The 21704-nt window shown below is 43.2% G+C and overlaps 1 protein-coding gene across 1 annotated transcript; it reads left to right on the forward strand.

Annotated features, from left to right (window-relative positions):
- The first annotated feature begins 629 nt into the window (after positions 1 to 629).
- Positions 630 to 15889, forward strand: LOC146175810 (amblin-like). The gene is made up of 4 exons (XM_084580874.1): positions 630 to 779; positions 6445 to 6627; positions 10867 to 11046; positions 15735 to 15889. The coding sequence occupies exons 1-4, from the start codon at positions 722 to 724 to the stop codon at positions 15839 to 15841; spliced, it is 528 nt and encodes a 175-aa protein (XP_084437000.1). The 5' UTR covers positions 630 to 721; the 3' UTR covers positions 15842 to 15889.
- The last annotated feature ends 5815 nt before the right edge of the window (positions 15890 to 21704 follow it).

A 21704-nucleotide genomic window follows, 5' to 3' on the forward strand; every position in this document is an offset into this window, starting at 1 on the left:
TTCATGTATACTGGTCTCTTGGCCATCATATACGTTTATTGTTAAATTTGGTCACTATGCTTCTTCGTGTCTCCTTTCTTGACCATCATCTTAGTGTCTACAACACGCCTTTCGCCTAATCCATTCTCATTCCTCAGGAAGAAAACAAAGAGGACTTAATTTACTATGCGCTTGTCGGGACAATGACCTGCTTTTCAAGGTAATGTTCTGAGAAGCCTTCCTTGTATAAGAACAATAAGCTAGGTAATAAAAATTCAAGGTTGGGTGCTAGAAAGTGTTAAAATGTCAGGCCTTAAAAAATGGGCCAAAGGAGATTGTTTCAGACAAAATAAATGCAGGTCCACTATTGTCCATTGTTTCGAGCAGGATTAAAATGTCAGTGATCAGGGCTGTTATGCGAAACACTCCAGCAGTATAATCGAATAGGATTTTCCTCTTGGCGCTTTCACGTGCGTAGTAAAAAGCAGGCGAGACATATATAACCAAAGCTTCGTCGACGTACTCCTTAATAAAGAATAGAAACCTGCTTCGTTGTGTAACTCCAGTCGTGTCAAGATGGCAACAATTGTGTTTTTCAAACGAGGAAATCCCTTTATAAAACTCGTCATAGAAATAAAGCAACCGCAAGACGTGCGCATATATAAGCACTCTAGAGAGCATTCATTTTCCGGCCACTGTAGCAAATAACACTACAAGCTTGTCTTCAAGCACGCATCTCATCATGAAGTTTTATTCCCAATGTTTTCTTCTTGTATCAAGTTTTGTGGTCTTTGTTCACGGTAAGCTTCAGATATCGAAAGATTCGGGGACTAGCTCACGTGCCGTTGGCCGGTAAATGTCAATACCTTTATATCCTGTTGAGGTCAATGCCTTTATTTCCTGTTGGAATGCTCTCGCCTAAAATTAGCGGTCATCGCTTAAACGTGTGCACTGCATACACCGGCTAACGCTGGTTTTCCCGAATTTTTATTTAGAATATCCTCAAGTCAAGCTTGTTCCCAAAACAGCGACGTTGTCTTCTTTCCTAACCTTTTTCACGTACCTTTCCTACTACCCTAATAATAGTTTGGAAATATTCCTTTCTACCCGCCTGCTTCTGGGAAAGAGAGCAATGGTTAGCCTTGACCGCCTAGTAAAGAGCAGAGACATTAGTCTGCCAACCAAGATCCGTATAACCCGTGCTATGGTCTTTCCAGTTGTGATGTATGGATGCGAGAGTTGGACTGTGAAAAAGGCTGACCGCCGAAGAATTGACGCGTTTGAATTGTGGTGCTGGCGAAGACTCTTAAGAGTTCCTTGGACTGCCAGAAGATCAAATAAGTCGATATTGTCGACCATAAACCCTGACTGCTCATTGGAGGGTCAAATTCTAAAGTTAAAGCTCAGCTACTTTGGTCATCTGATGAGAAGAGAGGAGTCGCTGGAGAAAGATTTGATGTTGGGAAAGGTTGAGGGTCGCCGGAGAAGGGGTAGGCAGCGAACGCGATGGTTAGATGGCATTCTCGAGGCACTGCAGATGAAGCTATGTGATGTTAAGAAGATAGTGAGAGACCGGAAAGCGTGGCGTGACATGGTCCATAGGGTCACGAAGAGTCGGACACGACTGAACGCCTGAACTGAACTGAACCCAGCAGGTGCGCACCTCCAATTTGCAGTTGTATACTTAAATCTCGATCGGTATTACTAAACTGATATTCATCGCGCGAGTGTGCCTATCAACTGCAGTCAACTCTATTCTGAGCCGAGCAGCTTTGAGAATGTTTCTTCACCAAATGGATAACAGGAGTGCAGGGCTTATCAGGGCGACAGAAAAAGAAATTCACCGGAATAGCATTTCGTTCCACAGTGGAATTCCTGCAACCACCGGCACAAAGAACAAAGCTTTTTCTGTCATGCCCGAAGCAACTGCTTTATACTCCAGCCTCAGAGCAGGTGCAAAACGCAATGATTGAGAACGCATTGTTACCGCAATCAATCCAACAGCGTGCGGTAGATCCCTGTGTGTGAAACCATAGGAATAAGAAGCAGTGCGAACAGACAAGGATGAATACTAGACAACAAGACTAGCGTTGAACTACCAATACTATTGTTAACATTATCTTATTAATATGCATTATGACCAACAGGCTCAAACCAAGGTTAGGTTTACGTGAAACCATTTGATGGTTCGTTTTATAATTTACTGCCGTCCCTAGAGCCTTTTACTTTACTCGATCACACTTCGTTCCCCTTCCTGGCCATAACGCAGCAGTCGTGGGGCACGACGCAATGCAAGCCTCCTCGTATATTACTCGTGATATCATATTTTGCGTTGTAAACCTAATTGTCTCGTTTTCTGGATACTGTGCATATGTAATATGGTGTAGAAGGGGCGAGTTTATTTCATTACATAAGGGATCGAAGTTCATGCCTTCTTTCCGATAATTATACTATTTTTTATGCCACACTTAATTTATTTCGCCCCTTTAGTATTCACAGGGTACAGTCATGTTCGAAAGTAAAGAGACCATGCAAATCGACAAAACTGAATGCCAGCGTTTTCTGATTGTGTAGCGGCTCTTTTTAAGATATAGGTATCCCCCCCCCCCCCCTCCTCCTTCCTCCCCGCCACTAATACGCTTGCCTGTTTTACTGAGTACTAGCGTCCGGCGAGCCTTTTTATACACAAACAATAATTGTAGTGGTTGACTCTGCCCTTTTCGCTCTTCTGTCGGACAGTACCCTTGGCGTGGTGACAACAATTGAAAAACTAATGTGACATCCCACGCCCTTTGAACCAATGAACACGATTATTCGACCGACGCCTGCTTTTTTTTTTTTTTTTTTCGAAAGGAAAATTTAACGCAATATCGTTAATATTGTGCTTGAGGGAAAAATAGTTGCAGGAAAGAATGAATAGTATATTGGCACAATATTGTGTGGGTGTTAAAACAAAAGACTAACGCTACATTATTGCGATTTATCTACTCTGGAACAGAGATAACGTAGAAAGAGAAACAAAAGTTCCTTCATTTTACATAAAGTGTGCATCGGTGATATTCGCAGTTTATAGCTCCGAGCGAATGTAACAAGAACCGCGCATAGCCGACGGTCTCAAGATATGGGACACGCTCAGTGGGGAGGTAATTGGCTGTGGGTAGAAGTCGGCTAGTGGATGCACGACCTCAGAAAATCTGCTGGGATACCATGGCAACCATTCATTCTGATGTCATAGGAGAAGCGTTTCAGCCGCGCAGAAGGCATGTGTCTAAGGCGGATTATTCAACGCAAATAAACTTGTAAAGTGCTTCTCCCTTTCATACCATTAACACTTGAACATCAGAAATAGATAACGCAGGAGCGAAGAAAGAGAAGATACGTATAATAGCACACTGGGCCAGCATGTTGCTATAAACAGCTTTTACCAGGTGTGATGCCACAGTGCCATACCTCGCGCACACGTGGCGAAGGAAAGCAACGCATAACAGACGCGGAGCTAGCTAAAATTCCGATCAACCTCGAACCCGCTTAATTATTGCACCATTGCACCAAAAGAAAACCATCAATACAAGGAATGAGCTTAAGACTCGATAGATTCAGTAAACCTAAAAAATTGAGCATTCTACTTAGTAGTACAGACCATTACCATACGGCTAAAAGAGCCTATTTATTAGGATGTGGTCTTGTCTTATTGACTGTGTAAATTTGTACCGCATAAACCTGACATGTACATTCATCCTTTTTTTTTAAGGGGGGGGGGGGGGGGGGGGGGGTCCTAATCGCAATACTTTATTCGCTGTAATATAACCTGACAAAGCTCATACTTGTTGCTCTCTGTTTTTTTAAAGCAAACAATGCTGCTGAATCTTTACTTTTCTTAGGTAATGAAAAAAAAAAAAAACTCGAGCCAACAACTTATTGCAGTATCACAGCCAGAAATATAAAAATTGCAATTTCTAAGTCCGCTTGGTGCCCTCGGATGAAAATTTTAATACACTAAAGATTATACTCGATATTACTGAACAGTCACATCATTAACTTTGAATTATAAACCTGCTATAATAAAGGAAAGAACGAGCAGCGGTGATGAAGACAATTCTGTTTTCACAACTCTATAATATACTGTGCAAATTATGCAATCGAGGAATCAATCCAGGTCTAACCTCGCTGTATTGTAACGTCTCACTTCGCTCTAATAAATTTGAGAAGGCCGTCACTTCTCCCCGCGAAAGAAGCGAGCTTTCGGAGAGAAAGAGTGGCCTACTACCGCATTCGAAGTGATAGAAATGCATTTCGTATAACGTCACCAACGTGGCAGAAAATAAGGACGTGAAAAGAAACTGGGTAAGACAGAGGCAGCATAAGCACGACATTGAAGCAATTTTATTGAAATTTCCTGCTCACTCATATTCTGAGTACGGAACCTAAAAGAAGCTTTCTTTAGATTTCAAGATGAGACTAAAAGGAGCGTTTGAGTAGTTGCATACAATGACCCACACATAGGGGGAAAGCCTAAATTAGTACGAGAAAGTAGGAAAAAACCTCAATGATTCGAAACAACTCTGATTACATTCATTTTTCAGCATCAAAATGATGTAGCGAAAAACATGTTCCTGTGGGGTTGTGGAAGGTCTGGAAACATGTCATGTAGACTCGGTAGGTTCTCTAAATGCACGCTTCGGTGCTTCTATGCCAGATATATTTCAACCTGGATGTTGAGAAGACCTCCTTAATCTTACGCGGGCAGGTTCACCAGCAACAATCGTAGGCAGGCATCTAAGAGCCCCAGGTGCTTCCCTAAAATCGGTAGAAGAAACCATTTAGTCTTTTGCAGTCGTTCAGTTTTTAAACCCGTGCGAAATGTATTTCCAAAACTCTTGGATTTTTGACCTGAACCTTTCCAACTGAAGATTGAATACAATTCGCAAATTTCTAATAATACGACAATATGTGACGTATATACCAAGGATGCTTTTACAAAATTTCAAACGAGAAGGTCACTGCAAAATTAAACTATATTCTGCCCATTTAGACTTTTACTGCATGTTGAGGCACGTAGATGAGCGCCTGATATGCTACCCTGTAGCAGGTTACAAAAGCTGTAGATGAACGCCGTCATCAACAATTGAAAAACTTGCTTTCCGGGATTCAAATTTTCTATCGGAGTTCATAGAACTACCACTTCCGGTGGATCGGGCTGATGACCGCCTTCAACATTGATCCCTCTTGTTAGGTTTGCGTACAAGTGGAAAGAAAATCCTTGCTGCTATATGATTCTCCTCTTTGTATGATCGTAAATTGAGGCATACCTATGGCGTCCTTAATATAAGGGATCAGAAGGCTGGAAGACCAATAGTAGCTCTCTTGACGTCACCACGTAATGCTACATTACCGAGACCAAAGAACGGCGCACGCGAGCCAGACGGCACCTCAACTCACACCCGCTTCGTCCTCCTACCCCGAGTTCCTCATCTTAACCATCCATATTGTGTGTAACAATATGACAAAGGTGTTCAAATACCACAAATATTTTTATTGCAATTGCTGTAAAAAAAAGCTGCAAGATTTCCCACCAGAGGCCGAAGTCTCAAATCTGGACAGTGTGAAAGACAGTGTACTCCTATATATTTCGACTCTCTATACTATACCAGCTATTTGTAACGCTATATGAAGATGTACACAAATAAAGCTGGTTAGCTGAACTGTACACTTGAAGCAAAAATTCAATGCGGCAGCATTACACAAGCGTCACAGTTTGAGAATTCTGAGCACAACGTCATTGATACGATTGCGCTACGCTCTCACGAAGCACACTCAGCATAAAACGGCATATGTTTGGCCGGAATATCTGTGCAAGAACGTGAAACATCCAGGCAACTTTCCATATCCTAAATAAGGAAGTGCAACAGAATACACCTCCTTAACACATCGAGGTTAGCACTCAGACTGTAACACTAGTAAACGATTAAATCAACCTGCTGAGGACCAGATCAGTGCATGCTCTAACAATCCACACACCTAGAAGACATGGTTTGTCCGAGTCATTGTCTTGTGCATTTTCCCGCCTTCTACTCAGGGTGTTCCCTTTTATGTGAATGCATGTCCCTTGAAAATACGAAATCCATAATTTCGTAAGTCCATGTTGGTGTTCTAAATAAGGAGTTGCTAGCTAGTAATTCCAGCCATGCATTCCCGCTGTTCGTTTTGTACCTGTGCTTGTTACCTTTTCTTCGACAACGTTGAATGACCAAAGATAGTTTCCGACTAGATGCCACCCTTTTCACTCATTATGTTAAAACAAATTCAAATTGCTCATGTGAGGCAAGAGAGCACGTGTGGACTGTTCTCGCATTAAAACCGAATGCTTAAGTGCATCACAATTCTCAGAACTGCAGTGCACCTAAATTGTAACTCCAGTGTTTTCGTAAATAACATTGATTTAATTGTCACAATTTGTCTTTTCAGCTACAAGCTACCGTACCCCTGCCAGATGTTTGCAGCTCAAGTCGACTGGGTCGTGTCGCCAACATAATCAACGGTGGTTTTACGATCCTAGAGACAAGAAGTGCAAAGGATTTACATACAGCGGATGCAAAGGAAACAATAATAGGTTTAGGTCTGAGAAGAGGTGTCAGAAGGTCTGCTTACGTGAGTTTCTATTTATGAAAATATTTGGTGCCATTCGCTTTTGTTTTGCTAAAGGAATGTATCCTTCACCGGTCAGGTACGTCCGATGCAGAAATCTATCTAAAACATGGTAATATTGAAGGCATGCAAAAATTTTATATCCAACGCTACAATATGGTGAAAATGAAATGACTCTAAAGGAAGGTAACGTGTTAGCAGATTTTGTACATCGGGACGCCGCGTTATACAGCCTGTAATGCCATCTTCTGTTGTTACAAATTATATTTTCGGGCTGTGGCCTAAAAGCTGAATCTCGGTCTATTAGTTAAACATGAAGAATCGTAGCAAGGAGCAGCAAGCTTTGTCATAATATTTCTTTTCCATTCGAAGAATTCTAATCACTGGCTAATCAGACACAGCCACCGCAGCCTCTCACCTCTCAAGCGGCGTAGGATAACTTGGTAACGAATGAGAACTTGCTGATCTTCCACGAAATCTGGTTAATGAATAATGAGTGCTGCTCCGATTTCAGACCGAAGGCGCTTCTTCATGCATAATACCTGGCTTCTACCCTAGTGGGTGTGCCAGCTTCCCTAAGACGTTAAAGACAACGCCTAAACTTTAATGAGGCTTATTCCATGCGTGGACGAGTTTTCCACAAAATTCACACCGATCTATTTTCATCAAAAGACGGACAGACTGATTTTAGAGCATTGAGCACTGGTTCTAGGTCTGTGGCAAGTACTGTCAGATCATCGGAACGGTAAAAAAACCTTAAAGGTTGCATATGCTTTGCTGCATAATTTGTACGTCCTTATATCTCCATTCATAAGAAAATAATTTTGTGCAGTTTTGTATTTGTAGTTTTCAGAAGATATTTTACCAATGATAATGTATGTACGTGCTTAGAAGCGTTGTTGATGTTACTGTTGCATTTATGGACACTTCGGCCTGACAGTTACCGGTAACAAGATGGTGATTTATATCTCGATAATCATGTTATTGTAAACGGTAGTGCAGTAGTTGTTACAAACTGCACTTATACTACAAAGTTGCCAGATATAGAGAGCTGGTGAACATCTCAGCTAAATATTAGGCTCTCACGCGATGCAGATGACACAAGATCACACTCGAAAGTTGCTCTCCTGTTTGCCCAGGCCTAAATCTTTTATCTTGGACGTAATTGGCTTCGGAACGTGTATTCGTCACATACTTTCCGCATCACGACATATTCAATCATTATCTGCGAGAGTCAAAAATTGAAAATCACAAATAGATTGCCAATTAGCATAAACAACTAAGCTAACCCCTCACGCGCTCTATTACTTCATGCAACGTTCTAGGGATCGCCACAAAAGGGCAAAAAACAACAAATGGAAACGTGATTTTTTGAAGGCGTCCGTTTCACTTTCAACCTTAGTGAAAAGCCGTCGATATAAATATCGATTATGGACAACTGTGAGTCTACAAAAAGCCTTCGAAAATTATTCGCTGAGAATTATTTTCTAAACATTTTTATTTAACACTTTTAAAGGTTTTAAATTTTTTATTTTAATTTATTTTAAAGGTGTGCCACGCCTATAAAAAAAATTGAGGACTCCTTTACAAGATAGTGTCGTTTTCCAATCAAAAACTACTCTCTGATAGCCAGCCACCATCCCACTAAACCGCCATGTTGTGTTTAAGAAAACAAGTTTTTTCAGGAGCCGTATGGTGACTCTGCGGAATAACCCACCATCTGCAGTGAACTTTATGCCGATTCGTGTTTCCTGTCAACTCTGAAAATCGTTGTGACTACTGTGCTCCCGATACCAGCTCGGCAGCACTGAGATCATGTCCCCCAGTATTCATTTATTGCAAGCCGCCCATCAAGCTTCAAAAATTATGAACATCTCCTGACTCTGTTGCGACGATAGAAAATTAACTGAAACAATTTATTGAATCATCCAGAAAACTTGCTTACTGTATGATTTTTCACCATACCATTAATATTAGAAATCTACTAAAGGGTTACTACTTTGCATGAACTATTAGTTTTCATAAGAAGTCCAATCCTTATTATTTAAAAACCCGCGGCAATGGTTGCTGGTTCTTACATTTCTAAGTGGTAGTAAGGGAGAAGATTCAGAAGAACGCCCCATAGGCATTGACCTTATGGCTCTCAATTTAAGTGCAATTCCCACTGAGACTAAATTTGCATAAAATTGTAGTGAATTTTCATTAAACACCTCAATACTGCCTGTGTCAACTGCGTTCAAGCATTTCAAGCAGCGAAACTAATCACACCATTATCTCCAAAAAATGCCAAAAAAGTTTTGGACGTATCTGCACAATAATTGTGGGACCAGCCGAGTAGCTCAAGAGCGCCCTTGGACTTAATTGCATATGTTAGCCATCTCTAGGTAGAGATCGTCAATGACGTTTTTATGACAAAGGACAATGCCAATGACAAAGGGAAGGTGATTTGGTCATCAAGTAGCGTCTGTCTAATCAGCACCAAAGCAACTTGAGTGTATAATTGTGAACTAGTACACGTACAAGTTTCAGATGAAGTCAATCAAATTATATTTCGAAAGTGTAGCTCTGTGACTTGTTCTCATACCACAGTGACAAGCTTCGCAATAAGTTTAGTCATTTTAAGTTGCAAGGCATAAGCAAAAAAGGCAACATTTGCCTTGTGGTCAAGATGGAATTCGCAGGTGGATAATTTGCTTCTGAACACCACTAGAGCCTGCAATATCATTTTAACAATATTATGTAAAACACGCATTTTCTAACTAACAAGTGGTAGGAGTTATCTCTGCTAAATCTATTATATAGTGCGAAGGCACAGGAAGCTACAGTTTGTGCATGCGCCACCATCAGTGAGCCGCCGCGTGGAATGACGAAGGTTTAACGTTTTCCTCCGAGATCAGCTCCAGTGCAACGGAGCATTTGATCGCGGAGACCACATGATTTGAGGCGGCATCTGGAAGCCGCCACGTTAAATGGCGCGTGTTTTAACCTCCGACGCTAATCGCAAGATTACTGCCCTGCTAGACTACATCTCGGAGTTCGGCGCCCTCGCGCTCACCTAGCACGTCCACTTCGTATTTGGGTTTCTGGCTGTTCTTGTGAATAAAGAGTTATGAATTAATTATTAACTTAATTAAAGCGGGTTAAACAAGCGGAATCACCTGCCTCGGTTGCTCAGTAGTTAAGGTGGTCGTCTACTCAACTTGGCTATTGTGGTTTTAATCCGCTCCGGTAGTCTTTTTAATCTGTAAAAGCCCTGCAAGAGGTCATGATCAGTCTTTGTTCAGCCCATAGAGTCTCTCACACTCTCTTTTGGATTGCGAACTTGACAGGCAATCGTGGAGACACGCCCGTTGGTGCCGCACGCCGGACAGTGCATGAATTACACGTATGCAGACGCGTGGTTGTGACCTATCGAAGCAGCATAGCCAATAAGAGCGATGACATGAAGAAGATCGAACAATATTCTTGGTCGGTGATGGTGAGCGTATCAGTGTGCTTGCATTAGTGTGTATTCGGTTAAGCACCTGAAATAATACAAAATTGATTTTATTCAGTCCAATGTTAGTCAAGTAAAAACTCGACCTTATTCAACATGAACTCCTGTGCTAATGCCTGGTACCAAGACAATTACAGAAATATTCATTGATCTGAAATGCTACAGACTGACTGAGTCCTTATCTCTAGCGTGCTTAAAGGGATTAAAAACATAAAGGAGGTCATTTATATGGTTAGCCTACTGCATATTGCACCAAGGATATGCACAGTACTTGTCAAATATTGCGAGCTGAAACGATGGTGACCAGAAACAGAGCGATTCCACCAAGTGTCGTTTTTACTCTCATTCCAGCACCAATGCTGCGCTTGGAGAACAGATATGATCAATTTTCTCTATGTTGAACAAACATTAATGTTAGCACTAGGGAATGATACAATGGTCGTAATGAGCAAAAAACGTGTGAAAGCCTCTAGATTGGCGTACACTCGTGAGCAAAAAAAGATTAGCACTACTGACATGATTCTGCAGCGGCAGATAATAATTCTCTGCACTGTAATTACGAAGAAGTCAATAACAAGTGTCAGGCATGTGCGCAAAGAATGGAGGCGCACCAGCCGCGTGGTGCCATTGTCGCCGCTGCGTCTATGTCATTTTGGTAATGTCTTTCACTCGCTACGGTTCTCGCGAAAAGAAAATGAAAGAACAGCGCTACAGGAAATAAGTGAATTTTGCTCTTTTCTTTGCAGCGGGAGCTCCATTACGCCTCGTCTGTAGCCTTCCTCCGCCATCAGATCAGTGCAATTCTGTTTCGCTTGTCTGGTCTTATGACCACGAAACGGAACGCTGCAAACCATATGGGTGCGGTGGCGTGGATCCAAATCATAATAGATTTAGGAATTGCACAGACTGCATGGAGAGGTGCAGTGGTGAGTTAAAATTCTTCTGCTCAATCAATGAGAGTCTTAAATTGTCTCTGAAATCCCTCAAAGCGCTCTACGTACATTGCATTTTCTAAATGCTTATTTGTAAGCATCTGTATGATATACGGCTAGAGAGATGCGAGAAAACAAACGTTTTTATACAATTGAGCACACAGGTGACATCATTCGTATTATCGCCTAAGGTGCCGTCCGCAATAAAAAAACCTGCACTGAATTACTTCAAATGCTGTACGAAAGACCGCTGAACGAGGGTTGATGGGCACCTCAGTTCGCTACCCGAGCCAACGTTGCGACGAGAGGACTTGGCCCAGACGAAGACAAGTCCACTTGTCGACACTTTGGCTCGGCTTTCGAACTCTCTTTCGTACTCTCTCTCTCTCTCTTTCGTACTCTGTAGCCATCTGCTTGCTCTCGTTCTACGCTGGATCCTGGAAATCTGTACGACACTTGGCACCAAATTATTTTGAGGGAATGCCTTCAGTTAGAAAGCAGCAAGAACTGAGTGGAGTCGGATATTTTCAATTTCAATGTCTGGGACATAGATGTTTTCCTCTCTGAGCCACCCGGCTGGATATGCGCTGTTCTTTCACTAAGACATATGTTTATTCTAATAAGATCCACTATTACAAAAAGAGAGAATTACCGGCCTACTATCGGGCACCAGTATAATGGCAGCGTGTGCAACCTGAAAATTTCCCGTTTTTATTTCCAGTTATTGCAGATTTCATTTTCCTGGAATACCTAAAAATGGTATACACGGCTGCGAATATATGGATAGGATTTAAAGCTCTTGCCGCAAATACTCACCAAAAATGTAACCAATAGGCGTTGCGTTTAAACTAGTTAGAGCGAAGTGAAAGCAATAAATGGTACAGCAGGCTTTGAACACTGCATGCCGCCTGCAGGTGGTCATTCTTGGCACCACTACCTCGCATATTGTTGACTACGGGAACTTCTATCTTCCTTGGTAGAGACCACACACTATTCTGTTGTGCTTAGCGTAGTCCCCTATAGCTGGTCTAATCGCTAAGCCTTTATTATGGTTAAAGACTCACGGTTCAGTTTTCCTAATGTGGGTGTGCGCGTTATATTACGAAATGCTCTTACTCAAACAATCGTTTCTATTACATCACCGGGATAAGCATGAGCTACTCACACCGCCATGATTCACTGAGCAGCTTTCGCCACTTTTTAGTTGCTAAAGTTCCGAAGTTATCCGAAATAACGCTTATCGCGGGCTTAGTGGTGCTGTGCAGGATGCACAGGAGTAGGGCTGGGTTTAGGATATCCCCGAGCTCTGCCGACGCCTTCACATGATAAACAAATGTTTTAAAGGCTAGAAAATCAACCCTCATGACTTCCCATTTCATTGGTTTTTCTATAGTCACTCTGGTATTATCGCCTAATGGGCGTGACTTCATGGGAGTTGTGGACAGTCGGCAAAGTACGACTCACATAAGCACCCATTTGGTGCATTCTTTCACTTTTCTTTCCGCCTAATTCGAAGAAGGAATATATTAGAGCGTTAATTAAATAAGCAGTTTCTAGTACCTAACAATCATTCTATAGCTGCAACATGTGAATTAAGTGCTCCATAGCACGACTTGCAATTTGTAACATTTTGCTTTGTGGTCGAGGAGAGCACTGCGTGCACCCGATCATCAGCTGAGGCGGCTTTTATTTAACGAAACAAGTTTCGCGGGAGACGGAGCCCTTGCCACGCCGTCTGATAGACAGCGCACGTGATTTGAATGAAGAGATTGGTCTGAAAGTTAGATTTGCGAAACCATGTGCTAACAGCATTGCCTTACCGTGTACGGTTGTGGCGTATAGAAGCGGTGAATAGTCTTGTCTCGTTCTACACGTGCATGATCGCCCTTTCAAAGGCGATAAATCTGAGCGAGACGAATTATTGCAGTCGCCGCCTGTGTGATGTTACCCCCCCCCCCCCCCCCCTGCTCTAGCTAATGTCTCGCTAGGATGTCGCTATTACCATGGATATTAAAGAGATAATTCATACGCTGTTTGTTTATCGCACCGAGAAAAAAATGAAGCAAAAAATTTTAGCATTCACCAGACGCCTATGGCCCACTTGTGTGGAGGTACAGCAGTGCCTCTAGTAGCATCTCAGCGTATAAGAACTATCATGAGTTCGGTACGTTCGATTTAGTCGCCTGCAAGCTGGGGCTCACTGGCGCCACCGGCTGTAGAAAATGCCAATCTTGGCATTCGCTTCAGACTGCACTATTCTTCAAAGCTTGCTTGCACAAAAGGATGAACACCTGTTAGTTAAATGGAGTATTCTAAATATTATACGTTATCTACAACGTATTCGAAAGGAGGGGAAGAGTTGGTGCAAGAATGCACTTCATGTGCGCGTTTAGCTAGCCTTCGATAGTGGATAGGCAGATGATTACCTAAAGAGGTGACATATGCTCTCCACCCACCCGAAACGGGCGTTATATCGCCCGTTTCCAGCGAATGTTCCAGCGAGTGTGTAGACAGGTAGTGGGTACGACATAATATTTAGATTTTCGATGCTGTGCTGATAAGCAATAAGCGGCGCTGATGCATTGTATTTCTCAGTCCGCTATGTTTGAAACGTGGAAGCGGCCTACGCAAGATGCGCTCATGCGACTTTATCTCCGCACTTTATTGTCTGCTGCTTTCGCTAGTTCCAGGCTATCTCCGTTCACTGACTGTCGTAGTGCAAACTCCATAAAACTCAATGCATTGTGCATAGCACGACAGGACAGCAATACTCTAAGCGATAGTGAGCAGCTGTCTTTCCAGAGTGTTTGCTTACGCATCATTGTTGCTGTTCAATCTCCACGTACCCACTGTAACATAATTAGGTATCGTCTTATTGGATACCCGACGAGGAGTGTTTATAGGACATCTTCGCACTGAAACCCCAAATATAAAAAATGCCTGCTCATTCGCTTGAAACCCCAATTCGGAAATGGCTTAACCAGGAGAGGGAAATTCACTTCAGCACTTGTAGCGAAGGGAGGATGAAGAGACGGTGGCAGATCGGGGAGAATGGATTGAAGAAATGATCACTCCTCTACCACGTAAGGGTAGCCAGTGCGCTAACCTTTCCGCTTTATCCGGAGGAAAACACTAAAGCTAAAGCAGAATCAGACACATCAATCGATTCATCGTGCGAACTTTCAAGCGAGACCTGTGCTCAATGAAAATTCGAGTATCTGCGGATTGCGTCCATTTGGCATTCACTTCAACTTCGAATAATGTGAAATTTTGGGTTATGCCGTTTATCGACACAGTTGTTATACGGTTCTGCAGTTTATGTCGAGTATTATAGATGCACAGGTGTTATAACGTTGGACAGCTTATGCCGAGTATAGTTCACCTTTGCTAAGTACTCGTCGTCATAGCTACATTTTTCAGTTACTTAGGAATAAAACTGAACTTTAGGTTACATCAGCAGTTCATATATAGCTGGATACCTTATCTCTATTATAATTGCACATGACTTATCGCATGTCTCACTTAATTGCTGTTGGTTAGTTATTTTTTAATGAAAATCGAACTTTATGCTACACCAGATCCTATATCTTTGGAAACGTTATATTTAGTAGAAATTCATTACACTATTTGCATTGCCTAATTAGTTCCTTCAAAATAGGCAATGCAGCAGTATGACTAAACCTGAAGTCACCTGTCGTCATGTAACGCATTGTTGAGAAAGACTCGATGAATGGAATTTAAAAACCAGTGTTAAACCACGCAAAATCCTCTAAAAACCGACCAATCACTCGTTAAACTCGCTTAAATAATAAACCTCCACCAATTTGTTTAGTTCCGCATTACCGCACAATAAGATAGAAACATACTTGTCAATATTTCTGAAAATCGAATGTGGATAGGTGCATCAACCTCACCTGTTCACCTAGCTGATGCTGGTAACTGCCACCATCAGGCGAATAATTAATTTAAATGATGCCAAACTTATCTGCAGCTGCTTCTTGTGTGAATGTTTACAAAGGTAATAAAGAGGCGGGTACTTTTCCAGAGGTTTTCGTTTGTTGCGGCTTTTCTGGAGCCGTGCAATGCAAGATATTCGCCCCACAGATTCCACTGTTTTTTTTTTGTTTTTTTTTGTAATTACGCATTCAAGGCGATAGCATTCGCCGTGAAACTCTTTTATAGTGTGTTTTCGATAGCGCAAAGTGGATGAGAAGTATTTATCAGCTTCAGCGATCCTTTACGTCGTGATCCCCATCATGCTAGGACTAACTTTGAGCCATATGTCCCCACAATAAACGCACAGAGGCACACATAACAGTTGAAAGCTGGGAATGGAACTGTTTAGGAGCACACACATGCTATCAGAACTGTATGAATCGGATTGTGTAGGGTAAGAGTTCACTGAGACATCATTTTCTTTATACCAACTCCAGTACATTCAGTGAATAGTAATTAATTTGTTTTGGGTTATCACGTGCCTGACCATAATAATTAAGACATTGTTTGTGTACCCTGGATGGTGTAACTATTTTGCTGAGGTAATTTCACGTACCTCCCAGCGCCCAATCTTAAGAAAAATTGCAATGATCAATTTTGACTGTCTTGTATATGAATTATGCTACTGCCACACTTGAAAACTGTCTGCCTTGTATCAAAGCGACTGTCTTTTTTCTTTATTTTAGGACAAGAGCAGCGACAGGCTCAAAAGCTTTGCGTAAAACTAAGTGCATTGGCCAGCGCAAAAAACAAGGAGCATGGCATAACATCAAGTATGGGGAGAACAGAATGAATTGTGTCTGCCCACTTTCGCACACATAATAAATATCCTTCTCATGAATCTGTATACGTCCGTTACATTGAATGCGTTATAGCCGCATTTTAATACCGACAAACGTATGAGTGCCCACCTAGGAAGCTGTGCAGGTTTTTGAAAGGCAGCGAGAGCACGGAGTTTGGCCCGATCTGCAGAGACGACTCTTTGGAACAAATGTGCCCCGAAATAGTCAGTTGACGACCAGCAAAGTATATTTAAGGGGATATTGCATCAAATTTTTAATGATCCACTTTTGTACTGCAATGAGAGGTGGCATTCCTAAGTTGACTAAAATCGCATCGTTTCTTGCGCTAACTTAACGCAAAAGCACTTTTACAGCGAAAGCTGCACTGGGCTAGTAAGCGGTGCATTACAGGTAAGCGTCGCTAGCCACTATATACTGCGCATGCGTCGTAACCATGGCGACTAGTTGCTCCGAGCCACAAAAGTGAAGAAGAAGAAGAAGGGCAGAGAGAACAGGGAGGATAAGAAGTCGGTCAAATGGGGCAATTAAGAAGAATGGAAGACGCCAGAAGACCGAATCGTCGATCACGCTATACGGTTTCTAGCCAGTGCATCGGCGACGAGAATGTTCGAGTCGGACTTTGCGAGCAATACGTCTGATACTTTCGCTACGCATATCTAGGCTTAACCGAGTTGAGCCATCATAACTTTTTCCACATTTTTTCCTGGAACTGGTGCACCTGGCGATGATGCCTGAAACTACTGCGCCTTTGAAGCCTTCAGTCACGTGTTTTGCTTCATCCGCGCGCATCCCACCCGCTAGCCTGTTTGCTTGCTACAGTGGGCGCCTGTTGAAGCTGCGTGCGATACACACGCAGTGCAAGGGACGCGCTGGGAGTTATGTTGCTTCCTCTAGTTGCTCGAGACCGGAGCCTTTTGAACTCAAATTCGACCCACGTAGCTGCTATACCAGAGAAGGGTAGGGGGTGTAAAGAAATATATTCCTGCTGGCTTTGGCAGAGCAGCGCGAGAAAAGAACACCCTTTATATATTTACGAACAGTTACAAGTACTTACGAATATTGTTCTGCTGCCAAAGCCTCGGGGATAAATTTTCCGGGCCTGATTTTTTTTGTCGTGACCAATTCTCTCAGAGCAACTGCCAAGCAAGCCCATGCTGTGTTGCTAATTCGCAACATGTGAATGACATCCACTCAAACCTTACGCAGGACCGTACATATTTTATATATTTTTATAAAAAGCGCAAGAAATACGACAGTCACACCTTCGCAAAAAGGGGACCTGAAATAGACGAAAAAAATCACGTGACATATAAAAAGAGCAAAGCACATTGAAAAAAAGAAAAAACGCACTCTCCATAGCACATGCTCAATGCACGTAATCACATAGAACATAAGAGATAAATATGCGAGAACGTTAGTAATAACATATTATTAAAGCTTTAGTGTCCGCACTATAAATACATTTCTCTACGGAGCACCTCGCTGCTTCTCTAGGCACCTCGCTGCTTCTAAGTGGGGAGGCGGAAACAGTGCATACCATATACCGGACAACGCAACGCTAGCAGGTGTAAGTTCGATTCTAAATCAGCTTTTCGTATTCCTTGTGAAATGATACTAAAGAAGAATTTGTTATTTTGAGTACTTATATTCAAATTGAAATACCTTGGGTTATAAAATAACTGAATGCGACGCGGAAAGAAATTAAGCTGGAATCGGGCTTAAATGTCTTCTATTTTAAATTCTTAGTACATTTACCACCTCGCTCGTAACGAGGCTTACATGAATAGGCAGACAATAAATGTGTCGCTTACTGCATTTTTCACGCCAGAATATGAAAATATAACGGAAACGAAGCTGTGAGCTCCATCACTGAGGACATAGATAATCAAAATGTGACATCGGTGACACTATTATCATGGCAGCAATGATAATTACCTAAAAAAGGTCCTTGTTATTTCAAGAATTGCTGAAAATCTCGTTTGTGAGAGAAAGCATACGCCTGAGAATGTAATGAAATTGCTCCAGCAAGAAAAATTGCTGCACATCTTTCGCGAATGGTGTTGAACTCCCTGCTTTCGGATTTCTAGCACTGTCTCCAGTGCTCGCGCTGCTTTATCGTTTCATCCTTCACAAAGCAGCCGGTGCGTCATGCTTTTGTTTTTTGTTTTTGTTTTACAAGACGCGTGGCCGTTTTTGGACGGATCAAGCGATAAATGACGGTGGTGCACTCAAAAAGAAAAACGTAAGTTTCAGAAAAACTTGACAAGTGCCTATCGGCTCAGATTATAAAATGCACATCTATTACTTTGCCAGGTACGCTCGATTGACCGCAGCCTGACTCTGCCGGCTACTTACCCTCATCTTGTTTGATGAGGCTGTGAGATCGCAGATGTATATAGTCCCTGATCGTTTCGAAATCTCAATAATTGACTCCCGCACTGTCACGTCTACATTGTCACGTCTACAGCCGTAGCGATGCCACCGCGGTGCGGTGGGGGCAAGTCGCCACAAAAGGTTTGCGGTCACGCACGCCTCCCTCCTCTGAGCGCGGCATCTGGGCACGCACACCAAATTCAGAAAATAACGCCATCCGCTCACTAATATGTGAAATAAATACTTCAGATTTATATAACCGCACTTTCCGAATGTAATTTCAGTGATTACACACAAGGTCGTAATATCTGTGCAACATGTCATTAAGTTGAGCTGCATGCCTGCGTAAGAAAGGCAGGTCAAGACACGCTTCAGGCGCTAGAGGTAGGTGCCGAAGTCTGGAGAAAAGACGATGTCTTTGAGGTAGCAGGTACATGTCTTCCATTTTAGTCCATGCAAAATAGTGTCCGTGTTTCTCGCAAATGTTGCAGGCGCATTACAATGGCCGAAAGAAACAATTTTAAATTCGTACAAGCCATCGGGGGTCAAGAAGGCGATTTTGGGGTGATCAGCCGATTTTTTGGCGGCCTGCAAGTACCCTGAATGTACATCTATGAACGAAAACACGTCAGCCGCTTCCGAATAGCCATGAGTGTAGTAATGCGTGGGAGAGGATACAAGTCCCTCATCGTATTCTAGTTAAGGTGGCAGTAATCTACGCAGAAGCGGATTGAGTAATCTTTCTTTTTGACGAGCGCAAGAGATGAACCATAAGGACAGCTCGAAGGCTGAATGACGTCGTCTTGGAGCAGGTGGTCGAGTCGCTCCTCAGTAGCCTGACGCTCGTTCGGAGAAATAAATTAGAGGCACCGCCGCACTGGAGCGTGGATCACGGTGTCGATACGAAGGGTACAACATAAGTTTGGCCCACGAAAGTTTGACGACAATCGAAGGAGGAGCAGAACTGGTGAATAAGGTTGAGAAGCTGCGTTCGTTGCTGCGAAAGAAGATCGACGTCGATTGAGCGGAGGAACAGGTCTGTAGAGTAGGGAGTGGGCATAGAAGATGGAGGGCTGTACGCAATCGCGAAGAGACGCAACGGGTTGTATACTAGCGTTACATCCACTATGGTGAGAGCCATCGAGCTTGAATGCGGGTTACAGACCCGCAGCACGGAAACGTTAACAGGAATTGCGAGCACTATACGTCGAGCAACGGATAGCACTTACGGTGAAGGAAACGGGCAGCCGTCGGCAAGAGAACGGTATTATCGCATACAGAGTCACAAGAGTTGCTTGTAAGCACGGTGGAGCAATAGGCGCAATAGGTTTGACGTCTTCGGCGATTATGGCTTTAGCGCAGGGACTGTCTGACAAGGTATAGGGCAACTCAGAGAACCCGACTTCCACGAGAGGGAAATTGATGAGGGCGGCGCGACTCAACAGGAAATCCCACCCTGAGATAACAGCATGTGAGAACGAAGGCAGCACGACGAACTAAATTCTATACAGTGAGTAAGGTGCAAGTTGATAACGGCGTGATGAGCTGAGCGCTGGCTTTGTGCAGCGTGCGTCCTGAAACTGGCGCCTTGACATTAAAGAGCTACAAATTTACACGTCATTTACCGAAATTGCTGCACCGGTGTCGATAAAGGGCCGTCACAGAAGCGCTCTTGACAGGAACTTCAATCAGGTTCGCAGGTTATCGATGAGGTTTTTAAAAGTTCGACGGGGGCGCAGTTCTTGCTTCTAGATTTTTTTTTATTTCCTCATTTTATTTTCTGAGAAGAATTACGGTGACACCGGAGCGGAAAGATGAACGTTGCTGGAGAGGACTGCACTTTATGGGGAGAAAGGACGACTCGACGGTGGTTCAACAGGCGCATAACACTGAAGCGTTGGAAGCTTGCGCAGGTGGTGTTGACATTTGGAGACGGCGACGGCAGTGGCAGCCAATATGTAGGTAAACTGCAAGTGTATCTTATATATAGGTATATGTATGATGGCTATAAGCTGTGTGCCAAGGATTGATATCTGTTGTAGCCGCTCACAAATAAGGCGTCAGCGCTTGCACAGGCACGGGCAATGCGACGTATAGGGTGACGACCGGAGTCATGCGACGACATCGACGTCAGGGTAGCGTTGACAGGCCATATACCAGCATAGGCGTAAGTCAGGTGAGCGACGACTGTTAGTAGCGGAGGGTGTGCGGAAGCACCTCGTTATGTCGGAGAGTCGGGGCCAAAAATGGTTGTGGCTCTTGAGGGCTAGTCAGAGGGGAAAGCTAACGCCCTACCTCTTCAAGAACAAAATCTTATCTGCTTCAGCAGACAACAGAGACCAGCACTCGGTTGGAGTTGTGGGTTCTCCATGTGATTAAACTTGAACTGGATGTCAGGACGCTTCGCTCACACAGCTTCTCGAAGCTCTGCCAGAAAGTGAACGCTTCGGCAACGGTGTGCATGTCGCACGCCAGCAGCGCCTGAAGGGCGTCTTCGTCAACATTGAAGATGTCTTTTATCTGCTCAACTTCCGCCATGTTCACCTTCACAAGTTTGCCTAAGTCAACTACTGCTCATATATAGCAAGCGCTGTTCTGCACGAAGTTTCCGGACAGCCGAGTGGCTGAAGACTTCCGAGAGCTTCATCTTGAAAGTGGACACTAATTGAGGATGCCGCCATCGTAGTTTCGATACGACTAGTTAGCGACGCTGGTTAGATAAAAAATACCGCTGGTAACTTTGTCTCGTCATCGAATTTATTTAGAGCTTCACCCGTTCCTATGATCGGAGCGAATCTTCCACGTCATGCTCGTCGGGCCCGCTGAATATAGCCGGGTCGCGCTGACGAAGGGAGCCGGCACAGATGGCAGCCGGGACCTCTTGCATGGCTTGCTTTTGAACATACAGGCATCGTAGATGTCAAAGAAGTGCGGCTACGGTGCTCAGGGCTAGTCTTGTTACCCAGAAGTTTCCCTTAGTGTAAACTGGTGGTTTAATCAAATGTATTGGGGTCAGAGGAGCATCCGCGAGACCATTCTGTTGACATTCAAATCGAGCACACGCAGCTATAACGATGCCAATGACGTGTATGGCCCAGATGTTCTCCTCCCTGTTTGCAATAGTTATTATCACGTTATATATCAATTTTCATGTAATTTTTGTGGTTACACCTCGCCACACAAGCCACCGCGTACCTGAAAATTATCCATGCTGCGAGTGTTGCAGAAATCATCGCAGCCTTATATATAAAGCATAAAACTGTGGACGTATGTGGTACCTATATATAGCAGCTATATAGGTACCATATAATGTATGGTAGCTACATCCGAAGTGCTTGGCACTACACCTCGACGCACCGTTTTCTTTTGATTTAATAATCTTATTGCCTCAGGGCATAAAGAAAAAAAATTTAAAAATGGATAATAAGTCTGTTCTTCAAAACCGCTGCGTGTTGATAATATTTGATATTCTAACTGGTG

This window comes from Amblyomma maculatum, chromosome 10, assembly GCF_055883805.1.
Source record: "Amblyomma maculatum isolate TAMU_Amacu chromosome 10, ASM5588380v1, whole genome shotgun sequence".
Classification (NCBI taxonomy): Eukaryota; Metazoa; Arthropoda; class Arachnida; order Ixodida; family Ixodidae; genus Amblyomma; species Amblyomma maculatum.

Coding starts and splice junctions, on each gene's coding strand:
- LOC146175810 (XM_084580874.1), top strand. CDS start 722: ATGAAGTTTTATTCCCAATGTTTTCTTCTTGTATCAAGTTTTGTGGTC. Junction 780..6,444: donor TTTTGTGGTCTTTGTTCACG/GTAAGCTTCAGA, acceptor TTGTCTTTTCAG/CTACAAGCTACCGTACCCCT. Junction 11,047..15,734: donor CTGCATGGAGAGGTGCAGTG/GTGAGTTAAAAT, acceptor TCTTTATTTTAG/GACAAGAGCAGCGACAGGCT.